Source organism: Strigops habroptila, chromosome 1 (assembly GCF_004027225.2).
Source record: "Strigops habroptila isolate Jane chromosome 1, bStrHab1.2.pri, whole genome shotgun sequence".
NCBI classification, from domain to species: Eukaryota; Metazoa; Chordata; class Aves; order Psittaciformes; family Psittacidae; genus Strigops; species Strigops habroptila.
In genome coordinates, this window is record NC_044277.2 from 21,696,508 (window position 1) to 21,714,726 (window position 18,219).

General features: G+C 35.7%; 1 protein-coding gene across 15 annotated transcripts in view; it reads right to left on the reverse strand.

Moving 5' to 3' along the window:
- Positions 1 to 18,219, reverse strand: part of VPS13B (vacuolar protein sorting 13 homolog B) — a 444,484-nt gene that overhangs the window by 55,998 nt on the left and 370,267 nt on the right. For all 15 annotated transcript variants that reach the window (XM_030480526.1, XM_030480557.1, XM_030480551.1 and 12 more), the window contains 2 exons: positions 8,839 to 9,035; positions 984 to 1,165 (listed from right to left, as the gene is read on the reverse strand). In XM_030480526.1, coding sequence (XP_030336386.1) covers positions 984 to 1,165; positions 8,839 to 9,035 — 379 coding nt within the window. The remainder of the gene's footprint in view (positions 1 to 983; positions 1,166 to 8,838; positions 9,036 to 18,219) is intronic.

Here is an 18,219-nt window from a genome sequence, read left to right on the forward strand (position 1 = left end):
GGATTGAGCTCTACAAACGCATAATGGATACAGTAAGTTTTGTGCTCCCTTCATGTATAACATAGCATGACAGAGTCCCAAAACTTCAGGCTTATAACAAGAACAGCAGCATCAGCATAAACTCAGTTGCTGTTGAAAAATGAAACAGCTGGGTTTGATTTTAATCTGATTTTTGCCTTTTCCACTACATGTAATTTTAAAGACTGAGCATCTGGAATTGAAGTGTAATAGTGAGGGAGATTATGTACTGATAGAGGTAGCCTATAGACAAGAAATTATTTGTTAGATGTTGAGTGTCAGTCTTCATATGATTTGATAATGAATATATTATAATACTTGCAGAAACACAAAAACTACTCATGGAGAAAGCTGTCCCTGTCAAAATTATCTAAGACTTTTGCTCATCTTCCACAGAAAGTATTCTTGGCATTTGAAAATCAGACAATAATCTAAAGATCTCTTGGAATGTATTTGCCATTAATGCAATGACAGAGAGCACTGAACAAAACCAGATATAGCTCCAAAAGTGATCATAACTGAAATAACAGTTAAATTTGCAGTTCTCAGAGCTTTTCCAAGGAATTCTTACTATAAGGGGGTTTCCAAATCTTCAAATATTTTAATAGTACTGTTACTATGCTGGAAAATTTAAAAGATCAAATTCATTCATTAAGATGGCTCAAAACTGAAGTGGCACCTGCTGTCACTGATCAGACTACAGAAAACTACGGCTTCTACAGTTACCCATTCTGGAGGGAGGAAGGGGACTGATCAGGCAGCCCCACTGCGTATCCTATGTACTTTCTCAATGCACCAAAGTCATCCATTTTACCCTGAAGTCTGTACCACCAGTAGCTGCTGGTGCTAATTTATTTCAAAAATGCCTATTTGAATGAGGAAATGTGGACTAAGGCAGCAGAAGAGTCATTAAGCAGCATGTATGAACTATATACTTTAATTATTCTATGTAAAGGAGTACATACCTGTGCCTAGTTGATCAAGATGATGGCAGAGGTGGACTTCCACATAGGTAAATTGGATCAACACACTTAGTGATGGCACAAACCAAGGAGTAAAACAGGAGTCAACCCTGGTACAGGCTGCTAATGCGGTGGGGGTCACAAGCTGATCGCATGCACTTTGCGAGCCAGATTCACTTTCTGTGCTGTGAAAGGTAGATAACAAAATGGTAATTAAGCGCTTCCAGGATCTTATTGCTTTGAAGCAGGACTTGGCCATGTGCTGTGCTGGTTTTCCAACACAGCCAGTGTCATAGTTTTCTAACTGCTAATGTCAGTGTATGTGCTTTTTCCCAAGCAGAACATACATAGCAGACAAGTTTGCAATCCAGCATCGCTTTTATCACACTGCACTTTCAATTTACAAACTGTAACTGCAGAAGCGAAGCATATTTACAGAAAATAAAACCAAAATATACCAGGTATCTTTAATTGTTGATACAGTTAAACAGAGTACATTACTGTTACTAAAGCCGTAAGAATGAGCTGAAAGTTAATCCGGTCAAGAGAAACATTTCTTTCATTTTAAGGAAACCAACTCACAACCATCAAACTACTTCTATGTATAAACCCTGTCCCTTTAAGCTTTCTTTCCTTTGTCCTTCTCACTCTAGAGTCATCATTTAAAAAACATCTCTGAGTATTATAAGCTCAGCCTGGAGCCTTTTACTAGCACCTATTACAACATATTAACTATACATTTAAAATGCCATCCCACTGATTTTTTTTTTTCCCCATAGCCGTGCTCCTGACGCCATGAATTTCCAAGCATTATCTTTCAGTCTCTTGAGAGAAACTAACACTATATCACAATTCTACAGGTTGCTAAGACACCACTGAAGTACAAATAAACTTTCTAATTTAAGCCAAATCTATCCTTAATGTTCCTTATTCTGACTCCCTTTGCAGTTTGGCACTAAAGAGTTTTAGTTTGATTCAAGAAAGCTAAGTCCATATCCTCAGTCAAATAATGATTTTATTTTTAATATAAAATCTAATGAAGGACTAAGGCCAACTTACTATTTTTGTCAGAAAGTAATTAGCTTTTACAAAGCACTGTGAATAAACATTTTAAAGATATTTTAAATTCAAACACAATTTTAAATTGGTTTTCAAATCAACATGTCTTACACCCTTAGGAATAAAGTTTTCATAATTCCATGCATGTTAATGCAAAATTATGCACAAGTATAGGAGGTACTCAAGATGTTCGGCTGCAAATGCATAAAATTCCATGGATAAGTAAATTTATCACTATTCTTTTGTGCTATGGTAGCTAGCAAGCACGGTATTAATTTATGGAGCTTAAATCCAACTTCAGATTTGTGGACATAAATTAAAATACTTCTGTAGCAGTAAAACACAACTAAAATTAGCCAGTTATCAAAGAATCAAGACAAGACATCAAGAATGGATTAGGTCAGTGAATGATGAAAGATAGATAACTTAATCAGATTTTTAGTTGCTTTCCTGTGCTTCTTTATCTCTTCAAATTGCCCATTCACATTTCGAAAATGGTGTTGTAGGCCTTTAAAGAACCGGCATATTAGGAAATAAAATTATTCTTTGTGTTCACATGATAAAATGTCTATGGGACCGGACTACAGTCAGAGAAATGGGATGCTTTTCCTTGCTCTGCCATGGATATTCCTTACATTGTTTGGAACCAAAGCATGGAAACAAATCCAAAAGCCACCAAAATTCGTATGCTGATTCAGACCATTAAACACTTTCGAATCTATGAAACTGGCTAGTTCTCTCAGAATAATTGTCAATATTTTCAGTATTGTTGCTCATTGCATTTTAATTAGAAACAGAAGTTCTGTTTTCATTCCATTCAGACATGGAATGAAAACAGAAAAAGGGTAGAGAGGTACAAACAAATGTTAACCAAACTATGAGGAACTTTTTGTTTTTAATTATGTTTTAATACTTTGAATTACTACTTAATTTGCACAAACAGCTACAGCACTATCTGCAGTAACAAAGAAGGACATTTATTTCTGAAATTTGAGGTTCATTCTAAAATTAAATTTCTTTTCCTTAGAAGCCTATTCCTCAAGTCACCTATCAGTGATTCAGCATTTTAATTTCCTTAAAGATGTTTTTTTGGAGATGGGCATTTTCATAAAATAGAAAACCCAAACAAAATCTCTAAATACTTACTTCGTCAAATTATATATACCTGCTTTTTATTTACCAAGCATTTTACTGTAATGGGACCTTTCTCATTTCTCCTTCATAACCACAGTGATTACAGGGTAACATAACATGCCTGATGCAGGAGGAAATGTGGCAGGAGCTTCACACCAGGGAAATAATTTAAAGCATTTAGCCATACTTTGCTCCAACCTTTTCTGCCCCACAAGCAGCAGACCAAGCAGAGGTAATACTATGGAAGTCAAAATGTTTGGAACAATAAGATTCAAAGTGGTTCATGGACAGTCACCTTAGAAACCAAAAAGGCCCACCACTAAAATGATTCCCTAACAAACTTCAGAGTCCAACCATATGCTTAAAAAAATAACCAGAGTGAAACAGCAAATGAGGATGGGACAATGTTGTTCCCTGGGACGGAACTGGCCTTGCATCCTCTTCCACATGAGGGAAGGTCAAATTGATTGATTGATTATTGATTTAATACAGAACTGTAATAAGAGATCACAATATTGAATGAGCAGTTTTAAAAAGGGGGACTATAGTCCTTACAACCACTACCGTGACCCTCCGATTTTAAATTAAATCCCATTTAAACTTTTTGCCTAGTAGAGTCAGACCTTTAGCACTGCTATTTTATCCTTTTACCTTGCATAAAGTGCAGAAATCAAAGACACAGCCCTTCATCACATATTGTGCACAAACAGAAAATAAAGCAGTTACTGAAACCCCAGGTAACTTTCTATTAAGCCTTGGTGAACAACAATAGGAGCATTAACATCAGAGTTAGATCTGATTGTGAAATCAAAATTTGTACATGAACTGAATACAGTATAAAAAAAATTCCCACATTCTCTTGGCTGCTTTGGAGCTACAAAATGACGTGTCAACTGTCCACAATTTTTCAGCTGGGGAGAAAAGGAATAACCAGCTTCTACTGCTTTGTGTTTGGCACACCATGCTGAGAGATGGGTGTAGCAAAACCAGAGGAAATTCTAAACAAAGCTGACCTGACTTTAATATCAGAAATTTCTTTTTGCCCCCTTTTTTTTTTTAAATCCTGTGAAATAAGAAAATTTTTAAAATGGAAAACACCTCCATTCGAAGTAATTATATATTACAAAGTATGCTAGCTTCACATCAAGCAAAACAGTTCAATTTAAATATATGGCAACTGGGAACAATGACTTAACAGTGACCTGCATTATTCTTGTTATTTTAAGAGTGGAATATTTAAACCAAAACTGCCATTTGTGATGAAACCGCAACATGGGAAAATATCCACTGGGAAGAAGAAAGAGACCACTTAACTCATTTAATTTATGAGTCAAATGCTGGTCTGAACCCAAATTGTTAGAGGTCAAAATCCAGTACATCATTTACTTTGAATAAAAGCTAAAACAATTAGCAAGAAACATGATCATGATTCCTCACTTTAATTTTTAAAAAGTAGCAATTTAAGGCTTATTTAAATGTTTTTGTACTTGTTTCACGGTTTGTATCTTAAGGCATTTTCAATTACTATTTCACATTAGTATGTCGGTAATTATAAAAATACTGTTTACATTACACAGGAGATGCACAAATATATAAAACATCTTGCAATGCAGCCCGCTTAAACAAAGAATGATAAACTCCTCCCTACCAAACTAAGGAGGGGCTTTAGTGTCTCACCAACCAAACAGGGCTTTAAATGAAAGTAATTTTTATTATAATTTGTTAGTACTGCAACATAAAAATGCAATCTATGCAAATACTTTATTTTATGATAATTTGCTTTTAATCCCCTGTTCTAAGGTCTTCCATAAACAGTCGTTTATGCTATACATGATTCCTTCAATAGACTATACTAAATCCCTAAGGGGATGCTAAATTATTTCCTTTAGAACTTCAGACTTGTTCATTCATTGAATAAACACTGACAAATGTTCATTCCAGCCTTATACATTCATTGAATAATGAATGGTCTGCAAAATTCTTAAAAATAAACAATATACACATAAAAATTCTGTCCTTAACCAGATAGCTCCTTGATTTTTATACTTCTAATTAGTTCCTGATCAAACTCAGAAAAAACTTTCATATCACAAGATTTGGATCATGACATCTTTGCATATTCGTGTGTTCATTATTGGTTGATATACTTCAGCCTGCCAGCTACTGCTGAACATATCAGCTGGATCCACATCTTCTCACAAACCTTCTTGTTTTCTTGTCACACGAGCCACGTAAGTTTCATACTTTATAAATGATGTTAGGAATCAGTAATAAAGTACTTAAAACACAAGGGATCAGTTCTCTGCTATTAATGATTAGCATATCATACAGGTTACCACAAAAAAAACCTCCGCAGAATTTGAAGCAAAAAATATCATTGAGGAGCAGCTGCATGCATATGGCAGCTGTTAGAGTCTGACTCAAAATGCAAGATCAAACTGAGAAAATAAACTTCAACAAATCTAAGCATTTTTATACTTTACAATTAATAGTGAATTAAATTTGCTAATCAATCATACAGTTACAGCATGTAATTAATGTCAAATCATCATGAGTCTCCAGGAAAACCGAGATCCTCCCACTTGCAGATCCCTCAGCCTTGAAGTTCCCTAGTCTAACACCTGGCACTAGCTTTGAGCACAGCTCCTCGTGGCTCTTCTCATGTCTGTAAGATCTCACGTTAAATGTCTGCTTTAGGAACAAGCCTAGCATTGAAGTTTACCATGACATGTTAAATGTTCACAAAACAAAAAAAGTTTGTCATTTTTGGCCAAGCAGAATCCAGAATACATTTTAGGGTGCTTGGTCACAAGAAAATATCCATACTGGTACCAATATGTTTGTTTGATGAAGCCAAAGTTTCAGCAAAATTACTGTCAACATAGACTTCCTATATGCTACAAGGGGTCTAGAAAAGTTGGCTTTCCCTGCAGGTCCACAGCATCTGTCACCAGCTCCTAAACAAGGCTTCCCTTTAATAGAACGTGATCCTTTGGGGCTTAACTGGTACCTTAAACTTGTTCTGTAGCTGTAACTATATGTATTTCAGTGCTTGTGAACAGTCTCAAAACCTCAAGGTCAGTGACATGTGACTGGCATGATCTTCTTGAAGACACTGGCTGTGTCTTCAAGAAAGCAACAGTGTGCCTCAAGCACCTTAGGTCAAAGCCTCATCTCCGAGGTTTTTCTGACCTGAGTTTCTCTGAGAAGGATCACCCCAGGCTGGTCACAGATTCATAGAATGATTAGAGTTGGAAGGGACCTTAAAGATCATCTAGTTCCAACCTCTCCTGCCATGGACAGGGACAACTGCCACTAGACCAGGTGCCTCCAAGTCCCGTCCGACCTGGCCTCAAACACTTCCAGGGATGCGGCATTCACAGCTTCTCTGGGCAACCTGTGCAAGCACCTCACCACCCTCAATAGTGAATTTCTTCCTAATGTCTAATCTAAATCTACCCTCTGTCAGTTTAAAGCCATTCTCCCTTGTCATATCCCTACATGCCATTGTAAAAGACCCTCTCCAGAGAAGGACTGGTCTGGAGATTATTAGAAGACTACTTCTTCCACGCCAGTCCTTCCTGCAGTCATCCTTCACGAAAGTTTGCAATGCAGCCTTATTTGAAGTTAGTATAAAGAGAGATCAGTTTAAATTTCTATCTGAAACTGCTGCTGAGGCAGGGAACATAACCTTTTTTCTTCTCTGACTGAAATCAGAGGCTTTCTTCACATACCCCTCAGGTTTCTGGCTTCTGGATATGGTTTACCCTGACCTAGATGAACCTTTAGATTTCCAGTCTACTGCTAGTTTGTATAGGTGTAAACTACATCTCTTAAAACTATTATAAATTCCTCAGTCCACCAAAAGATTCAGGACTAGTGACTCTGCAGTCTCTGCACATGTGCCTAAGGAGCTGGCAGTTCAAGACACTTTCCTTTGACTTGTTTATTTACCATCAAATGCTTCAGCAGTGTGGTGCATGTTTTCTGCTGCCTTCTTTTTTCTCGTGCTATTCAGTGAACTGCTAATGCTTCAGTTTAATTCCTTTTCTTTCAGTTGTAGTTTGTGCTTCAGTTTTTTATGTGCACACACAATCTGGAGGACATTATGCTTCTAATATCATTACTGTGAACAGAGCAATTGTCTTTCCTGGAGTCTTCTGGTACCTCAAGGGCATGAGAACATTTCTACCCCTTTATAACTTGACATCCTGATACCACTGAGGATGGTCATTATTATGGAGCAGGCCTGCAGCCGCCCAACTGAAAACTCACAAGTTCATGTTTTCTAGGTAGGTGAATTCATGCGCTGTAAAATGTTTCAGGTGTTTATCACAGCCCAAACTGGTTTTATATTGGTTTTTGGTTTTGTTTTTTTTACTTATTTATATTTCATTTTAACCCTAGACTCTTTCTGAACAATTTAAATTCCTAAGATTATCAGATGTCCCTGAATGAAACATTGCACGTAGTGATGAACTCTATTTGAGCAGAAAACAGTAAACATAATTACAGTGCCAAACTTTTTATGAAAAAAAAAAATCTACTAAATTTCACTTCTTCATTTTCAGTTCCCACCGAGTTCACATTTCTGTGGTGTTAAGCTGACCAGGAAGGCAATTTTGCCAAGGTCCCACATTCAGAGGAATTAACCTTGTCTAAAACACTTAACTTCTCAATGATGAAACTGCATTCTTTCACAATTAACATCAAAAAATCACTTCCAACCTGATACTATTAATGGAAACCAGATGTTTAATTTTCTTCATTGATTTCATTAGCCATGTTCATATTTCCTGATTTCTCTGATTTCTGTAGCTTCACATAACATATATGTGGATGCTATACACTCATTCAAGCATGTGTTCATACGCAGGCAGCAACAATCAGCAAATACCAATGATCCAACAGGGTCATTCTTGCTTTTCTGCTCTAATTATACAATATTAAGAAGATCTTTGAAAGCAATTCTACTGCTGTTTGTGTAGAGAACTTCTACTCATTTCTTCTTACTCTACATATTAACCAAAACTGAATGAATGCAAATAGAGTATTTGCCATTGTATATTGTTTCCGGCTGTAAACATAATGAAAAATTGATCCCAGTGTTTGGAAACACTGATTAATTTTCTTTTTTTTTTTTTTTTACTGTTAGCATTGTAAGCAAGGTTTGTAAATAATAATGTAATGCTCTTGAAGTACTCAAGTTTTGTTTAATATATTTAAAATAGTCACTTGGCTTATTTTACTCATTGACTTGCACTGAGGACAAATTAAAGGTGATGTATGGGGAGTACATGGAAGAAGAATGTTTACTGCTACGTTATACAATGGATTGTGCCTCACCCTTCTTTTGTTAACTAGCTAATTTTACTGCCTTGTGCAGCTAGGAGGTTTCAGGATATGGCCTGTTTGTCTTCACTCTACAGTAATCCTTGTATTCAGAAAATGGACGAATGTGATGCTGCCAGGCTGCCTACAAATCTAAGAGAGCTCTTTTTGCGCACAATCCATGCCCTCGCATGAAGATGAACTACAGTCTGAGGGTCATTTAACACCAGCTACTCTTACGACATATGAAAACAATATCTTATTTCCCAAGTCTCTTCAAAAAGATCTCTCCAGAGTGTAGCATTAGACTTGTGTTCTTCTCCGTTAAAATTACCTTTGGTCATCAGACACATTCTGACTGCTGTTTAGGACAATCCTCCACAGGTCGGAGGCTATGAGCTCTTTCTGATCATTCACAAGGTTGATGCTTGGTAGCTGTAGTTCACAGACTTTGCTTTCTGACAGACTGAATTCCCGGAATGCAACAAATGATTTCTGAAGCTCATCCCAGTACTCCAAGCTGCAAGGAATCTGTGATAAAAGGGAGAAGGCATAATTACTTTATTCTTGATGACAAATATAATGGGATTTACTGTACACACTAAAAGTGTTTTTTAGTTTATTTAGTAAACTAAATAAAAGCTGTCATATAGAATTTTCACCACTACTCAGATTCTGTGCTATTGTTACTTATAATGTTTTTACAACATCACTGCAGTATAACACTTCAAACTTTCGCTTACTAGGCACATAAATAACTACTTGTTCCAAGTACCCAAGAATAACAAAGACAATTCAATTGATCATTATTTATATTAAGCAGCCAAAAAATTCATCAGATGTGATCACATTATGGTATCAAGATAAACTAGCTCTATGAATTTCATTACATAATAAAATCTCAGTTTATTAAGTACCCATTTATTGTCATACTGCATCTCAAAGATGCAGAGTAAAAATGATGATAGACCACAAAATGCCTTCTGGAGGGCCAACACATCAATAAAAATCCTGGGAAAAATCGTAAAGTATCTGTAATCACATGATCTTTTCTTTCATGGAATATGCTATTCAGACAACTGTGTGATTTTGAGAACCCAAACCCAATAAATACATAGTAGCTTCTGTTTAATTACATCCCTTATTTTTAAATCTGCAAATAAGATACTTGGATTATTTCTGGATGTATCACTGGACCTGGAGAGAATGTTATTAAAGACATTTCTAAAGACACTAGGAACTTTTAATAAAAGCATAAATTTTAAAGGGTTGCGTCTTAGGCCTCCTTTTTTTCTTTTTCTTTTTCTTTTTTTTAATAATAGCATGAAAATGAATGAGAATATGAATTTAAAACAAATGTAAACTCCGTAAGATACAAAGATTTTAGAATTAAGACACAGAAATCCAGTTATGGCATTTGTACATGCTCAAGAAATAATAAAAGTCAAGTTGACATAAAGCAAATAGTAAAAAAATGTGCTATTACTTTTTTGTATCCCTGTGTGCCTGTGTATAGACGTACATATATAAATAACCAGGAAAAAAAGTAAGAATGTGGTACAGGTGTAAGAAAATCTCAGCTAGAAGAAAGAGCTCTGTAAGTATTCTTCCTTGCTACTCAGTAAGGACTATAAAGCACTTGAAGGTGACAGCAGGCTGATTAATAGGAATGAAGGTTAAGAAGGAAAATTCAAGGAGCTCAGTGGTTCAAGGTGGGGAGGGCAAGGGAACATAAATAATCACCAAAGAATTCTGGAGGAATTAACATGTGGAATTACAGAGCCTGAAACATGGATTTTTACTACATCTGTCAAGTCACAATGATACCTGAAGACTGCAAAAGGCAATCACAGTCACTAACATTTTTAAATTCAGGATGGAGGAAAACCAACCAAACAAAAAAAGTGTCTGATAACTGCCTGCAAAACTCTGATGCCAGTAACATATATGACAGAGAGGAGCACAGCAGTATCAGTCAGGAGACCTGATTTAATTTCAAAGACTAGATTCTGAGAAAAAGGGATTGCTTTAACATCAAAAAGCACGCATTGTATACATAAAGATAGCAACACATTTGTTTATAAGCTGCATATTCAATTGGAAATGGTGAAGATATGTAAATGTCAGCTGAAAAATTATGAAGCAGTATGACGCCTGGAAAAAGCAAATGCCATTCTGAGACATGTTAGGTGAGATACTTCCAAAAGCCAGGGGCAAATAAGAATTGACTTGTATAAGACACCAGTGGGGCTTCATCTGGGATATGGCACACATTTCCAATTCTTCATGTTAAAACTGTATTAACTCACAGTGGGATCTGTGCAGAATTGAGGACCAAATGAAGGAAAACAAAAGGAACATGATTTTTCTACCCAGAAACCTCAGGAGAGAAATAGTTAACAGTAGAAAAGCTCTGTAGAAATATGGGTAAAAACTGAGTTGCTCTATGAGTAAAGTGTAAGGCTAGAAATCCAAACAGAAACAGATAGGGAGGTTCAAGGACAGCCTTTGCGCTTGTGACAGCTGCTTTTAAAAGCTTGATCTGGTAATAAGATGAAGACAGTAATAAACACTGGAAGGAGGCTGGGCTTGATGACCCAGAAAACATCCTTCTTGGTTCTGTGCTGCTAACTCTACAACAGTGCTGTGCAGCAATATGAAATATTACATTATTGTGTTTGTAGTCATATTCTTTTTTGCTCTTTGTGTCACTACAGTTTTAGATTTCAATACTTCTCAGTATTAAATTATTTTAATGTTTAATGCCTGTAGACAAACACTAAAGACCGCAATACCACAGCAATGTTCCTACCCTTCAATTACAGATATATCCAAGGGATTCCCCTATGGTAACTATGAACATATAAACAGCAGCTTCCATCATTTGCTATCTTTCGGACTACATTGTGAAGTCATTCACGCTCACATACTTCTCTTTTAAACCTCTACAGCCTACATTTGATTTTATTTAAAATATTGCAATACTTGGCATATTTCCTATTTGAATAATTTCTGACAAAAGGTTGCAGGCTTTTATTGTTGCACAGGTACTCCTATATACAGCAGTATGTATTTCTGAGTATTTTTAAATCTCAATCCTTAAAATACCTTGAGATTCTTTTGGAATCTGATTCAATATATTTGAATAGCTGGTTTGGTCTGTGCCCCCTATTGCCTATCAACACCCAAGTTATCTTTTCCTGTCAATGAGTAACATGTGCGCAACAAAAGTCTCATGAAGCTATCCTATTATTTGGGATATTTTTTACTTTTAAATTACATCTCAAACAAAACTTTCCTTTTTTTTTTACATGCTATTCTCCCTAATGAGAATCTCACAAAATTGAATTAGAATGGCAAGTAGTGGACATTGTACAAGAGACTAAGCAAGGTGATGAATTCTATTTCCACTAAGATTAATGAGATGGAAGAAGAAGAAGTTAAGAAGAAGTTAAATAGCACAATAAAGGAGTTTTGTAAGTGGCACTACAATAGGAATAACATAAAACTATCAGTAATTCTAGAGGAATATATGTTTATATATATTTTTTTAATAAAAGTAGGTACTTCAATATTTCTGCCTTTTAGGAACTTCATGGTAACTTCTTAAGCGAATTATGAGGAATTTGGAAAGGCACAGGAACAACAGGACTAAGCAGTGTGAGTAGTCAGAAAGACCATATCACCTAAAAGTTAAAGCAGGCTGGTAAGCATGTTTAAAAGATTATTCCTCTTTAATTTTGCTCACAAATTTTGTCCTGTTTTGTAATATGTCAAGAAATCTACCAGAGCAAGAGATAGCATGTTTCAAGATGCCGTCTGCACATTAGAAGTAAAAGGTCAAAGACACACTTTATGTGATTGCCTATAGAAAATACAGCTCATGCTTTGGGACTGTCTAAACTGTAAGCTTTTTAGTTTGAAGCTTGCAAAAGACTTAGCTGACTTAGAGTCTTTGATTCCTACATATCTAGCTTTATTTGTTCTACGGGGTTTATTACTAATGCCTGATCTGGGTAAGTTTAGGGAAAGATGGTAGCTCTGGGCAATATTAGCTGCCAAAAATAATAGTTGTGAAAGCCTGGAAATGGGCTATAACGCCAGAACTGAGTCATAGGCAGTGGGAATAAATGAATTAGCCACAACAAAAAATTCCCCACATGTAGAATAAATTATGGTGCTTTTACCTTTAAATATTTGAATAAAACCTAAGCTATAATTCAGACAATTGTTATCTCTCAGAAAATGTGAGCACTAGCGCTGCCCCTATAAAACTAAACACTAACAAAGCATAGCTAACCACAAACTTGTCTGCCAAAAAACAAGCATGTTTCTTCAACAGACACTTCTCCATAGCTTTTTGTCTTCTTTCCTAGTTCTCAAAGAAAGTTTTAATTGCAAGGATTTTATTCACCTATAAAATGCAGACAGAACCATCACTGTACATACAGTCCCTGTCACTTATGTGTGCATAAAACTGTCGTTTAACTCAGATTTAACCAAGAAACTCCTAGTTTAATTTTGCAAGAAAACCATGTACTATGACACAAACATTTGTTTAGAAGGATGATTATGGCAACAGAGAGCATCATACCAGTCAAATGTTTTGGGTTTTTTGTTTGGGTTTCTTTTTTCAGCATCATTAACAACAGAGAACAGAAGCAAAGTGAAAAGCTTCATGAAAACATGAAAACAGCCTAAACACTAAGTATTTATAACAAAAACTGTTAATAAGATAAATATATTTAAAGCAAAGCACAGGTTTTGGAAGTTCCTTCTTTTTCTCTTACTGATGTCAACTATAGACATGGGAGATCTGATAATTGCATGGTACTGTTCTGATGAAGAATGAAAATGGCATATTAGCAAATTCTGATAGGAAGGAAAGTAGTTGCTTCCAAGTGACAGGTTCAGTCCTGCGCCCTCCGAGTACAGGATACAAAGAAACCACTCAACTGAAATTGTTGCCTAGGAGCAGAAATCTTTTAAATTAGGAGTGTGTGGATTCCTGTTCCCTATGAATTTCTCATTCTATTTTAAGAAAGAAATCTTCATATATATTACATTAACATAGACATTACGAGAATCATGTCTATGAACATACAGCTCTCTACAAATAGAACCTACTCAACCTGAGCAGAGCTGAAACCTCTATCATACACATTTCACCAAAAAAAATCCAAACCAAAACAAACAAACCCAAAAAGAAACTCTTAAAAAACCTCTTAAAAACCTGCATCCCTCAAGTAATTTCCCACATGCTTGTTAACCTATCAGCAAGTCAGTGTTAATAACCAACTGAAGTATAACCACTAACGCCCTACAATGTGACAGATAACGTTTTTTCTTATTCTTCCTATAATGTGTACATATTATCTGTACCAGAATCAATTAAGTACTTTTGGAAACCAGGGGTCAAGAAATGCTATAGAATCTGTTAATGCTATGTTACATATCAATATTTTCATCCATGTGTTGTACATGCTATTGACCACATGGATACTCCTTGTTCACACATAAAGTTATGTGTAATAAAACACGAGAGAGAAATGCCTGTTGATCCATATGTGCCTTTTAAAGGCTTTCATAAGCACAACATGCTTCTAGATTTTCCCATGTCCTGATGTTATCCTCCCAGCTTTAGAATACTTTGCTAATTTGGATTTTAAAAGCTTTGGGTACACACCACTTACCACTAGGTATGTTTCTATAGCTGAGCTCTCTAGCTGAGCTGAGGGCCAACACCAGTGCACTTCCACAAACTGTTACGTTACCGTAAATGATCAATACCTATTATTCACTATACATATTGTCATAATGCTAACAGATCTCAGACAGAGACATCGCTGCTGTTTGTGACAGAAATAATTAAAATATCTCAATTTCTTAGCTAATCCCATCTTCTTCACAGACATCTTTTTTGCCTCTAGGAAAAAGCTATGGCCCTCTGCCTACTGCTTTGAGGTCGCTGAATGAAGGCTATATAAAAGTATTATTGCTTTATTACTTAAATACTGGAACATATGATTTTTAAATCAATATGAAAATGGACTTTTAACTATACATATGTAGATCTCTTAGGCTGCAAAGTACATCTTGTCCAACTGAGAAAGATATTAAGAGCTGGGTTGTAGAATGTGCTTAATGTTGTTTTCAGCGATGCTTCCTTTTGATTCATGTTTTTGCTATAAAATAAGCTTTCACAGAATAAATGTTCAGTTCGTGAATCTCAGTCCCACAGATCGTGGGCGCTTCCTCTTGGAAATGAAGTTATTCTTGTTCCAGAAACAACTACTGTACAAGAAAATGCACACAGAAGACAGGAAGCGTGTGTGTGTTTTATCTCCTCCAAGCAGGGCCACCTAAGTGAACGAGAGGCAGAATACAGTACAAACTAGCACTTTGTGTCAGACACCAACCCATGCTGAGATTTTAACTCCAGCTTCCTGAGCAAGAGTAAACTGATTGCTCTGCAATAAAGCTATTCTGTTATTAGGATATTTTAGGGTTTTAGGGCCAACTGCCTTAAAAATACAATTCTCCCCTTAGGTGAACAGTAGTAGGAAATAAAAAGCTTTATCCAGATTTTTATTAGGGAAAAAATTCTGGCAATAACTACCAAGAACATTACTTATAAATTTGATTTGGAAGTATTATTTATATAAAATAGCAAAAGAACGCTGTAGAAAAATATATTACAGAGAAATGAAAATGAAAATTAATATTAAATAGAATAAAACCTCTTTAATATGCCTGTTCGCACAACACACACAGTCCAATTTGACCAGTGGAACAACATTTTGGACAACTGTACGATACTTCAACGTCCACACTCCTGTTTATCTTACATGATTGACATTGTGAAATCGTGCTACAAACCAAACTGCCCGTTGGATAACATTTTTTTAGCCTTCCTCAGGGCTAAGATTGTATCATATCAGTGTGGAAAACAGCCTCTCCTGCCACAGCTACAGACCACCAATTTTCCTTTTTCATGAAGATCCAAACAAAATAATAATAAAAAAAAAAAAAGATGTGGTGGTTTACAGTGAGGTAAAAATTTAGCAGAGTATTAGTAGTATTAAGATTAGCACTAGTACTAGGATTAAAAACATTCTCTCTGTACAAAGAATTTGCTGTCCCCCCAGCTCAATCCTCTTTGTGTTTTTATTATGGTTTTCTGTACTTTGACACCATTTCGACTTGTTACATACTCATGTATTTTGGGCAGTTAAAGTTATTCCACTACGGTGCACTCTCAATTTTCAACACTCAGGAATAATTGGATACCACAACTGGAAAAGTTTTTCAAAATTACCCCATATAATTTCTTCACAGAATGTGTTTTACTTCTCTTTGAATTTGATTAAGAAATTTTGTCCTAAAGCTAGAACATTTAAATTATAAATACTTTAAGATTGAATATGCAATATCTGCTTAATTTTTTCCCTATTTATACTGAGGTCTTTAGCTGAATAATGAAAGTAACTACTATTTTGCTTCCTGAGTAATAACATATACCTTGGCTCTTTCAACTCCATTTAACAAATTTATTTATGGTCCTATTAGCATATTTATTTCATTTTATTTAAATTTACATCTATACTGCAGTTTATATTTAAGTTTACATCTATACTACAATAAATATTAAATACTTATAATAAATGTGTGTAATAGATGTGAAAGAAAACTCCTGTCTTCTGAGAGAAACTGTTCTTTAAAAATACATAACTGCCTTTTAGCTGACTTTGGAAAAAAACTTCTATACATCTTCAACTAATAGAAGCTATAAAAAACCCTTTGTAATATTGGAACCAGTTGAGAAACCACAAGTATTCAAATGCAGGAAATCATGATTTTATAACATTTTAATGTGATCTACTCTTGGGAAACAAAGTTAACCAAGCCCTATTTCTGTACAGGAAATATTCCAGTGTACAGTTGTAATACATTGTGGTGAGGGGTACAGCTGCAATTTTTTCACCTGTAATGCCCCACTGGTATTGTGGCTTACTGAATTGCATCAAGATTGCCTTCCTGTCCGGAAAGCCCTCTAAGTACAAACAAGACTCTAAGCCCAGGTTTTATTTTCCCTTGGTATCAGAATATGGTAATTTAAGAGCCCTGAGAAATGCTTTTTAACCTTTTAGAAGAAATATGTAGCATTCTTTTATTAGGAATTATGTTCTTTGCCTTTTTAAAACAACATGTGACGAACTTATCAATTTATCAGGCTAGCAGGTTCAGAGCAAATGCAGGTGTGTACAGTAATGTAATCTGTCACAGATACTGGCTTTTTCCATTATGGAAAAATTACTCTAAACACACTAATAGCTTTTGTTAAGAAAGCACAGAGTAGCGCTATGCTATAATTGAGACTTCTGCAGGACATTTTAAACAGGAAAGTGATACACTACTAACTGTCAAACCCATTTTTTTCTACTAACTGTCATGCATCTTGAGACTGAGTTTATGTGAAGATCACTCGCTTTTCTAATAGCAGAAGCAACAGTATTTAATTTAATTGATTAGTGGCAACTTATTGTTGCAAGTATTGAGAAACAAAAGTATATAGAGAGGAGATCTTTCTTACATTAGGGACTTACCTACTCCTTGCAATACTCCTTATTCTCTTTTTCTGATATAGGAACAATCTTCCACATTTTTCTAAAGGCTTTTCATTTTCTAAGCTTCAGTATTTATTAATAATATAAGCACTATGCTGTTGAAATGTAGTCACCTCTGGGATTGAGGGTAGCAGTCTATTAATACATCAAGTATGGCACAACTTTCAGGTACAGGCTATTTTGACCACATATCCTCACCACAGTAAAGCCTGATTTCTACAAGAAATGCCACAAGATCAGCATACAGCAGGAAGGACTTGGGTTTGCAAAGTTTCATAAATCAGAGTTACAAAATCTGAAAAAGTACAGAACACGAGGAGAGTGTAAATCTGTCATTAAGATAATCTGATGGTTTCGTCAGTCTTCTGGCACCCGGTAGAATTTTCACTGGCTCAGTAACCCCAAAGGGTAAATTTCAGTGTGATGCACAGGCAAATTATGCACAACTTCCATTAACATTCCCAACAAGTTACGCTTAACTCCCTGCAGACTGCACAGAAACTGCAGGCCAAATGATACAGTCTCATCTTGATGCAGTGAACACTAAGATCACACAGCAAAATAATTGAGATTATACACACAAAATACAGTAACAAAATAGTAAAGTCTGAGATAATCCTACTCTCAGGCAAGGAAGTTCACAAATAATGTTTAAAGCTGGAATTTCTAAAGAGAACGGGCTCTGTTTCACCATCTGTTTAAGACTCACTGTGTGATATTGCAACTCTTTTAGCCCCTACTTCCTTCCTTGCAAGAAAATTAAGACAATGCTTATCATTAATAGTCAGAGTCTTAACTTTGGAAAACATGTGCAAAACTCTGCACAGCATCACAAAACTTGCTCGCATCCAGATCATCTGAAGCATAACTGGCTCAGGCTACAACTGGACTGTGTAAGCCCTCTTACACAGTCCAGTTGATTACATGATGACCTGCATCCATTTTGGTACACATGGATGGATGTAAACTGTTTCTACTGACAGAAAAGCAGTTTCCTACATTATAATTAAAGGCATTTGTTACAATTCCAGTTCATCATCAGATATGCTCAACAATTACACTGTACTGTTTCAAGCTCGTTGCAACTC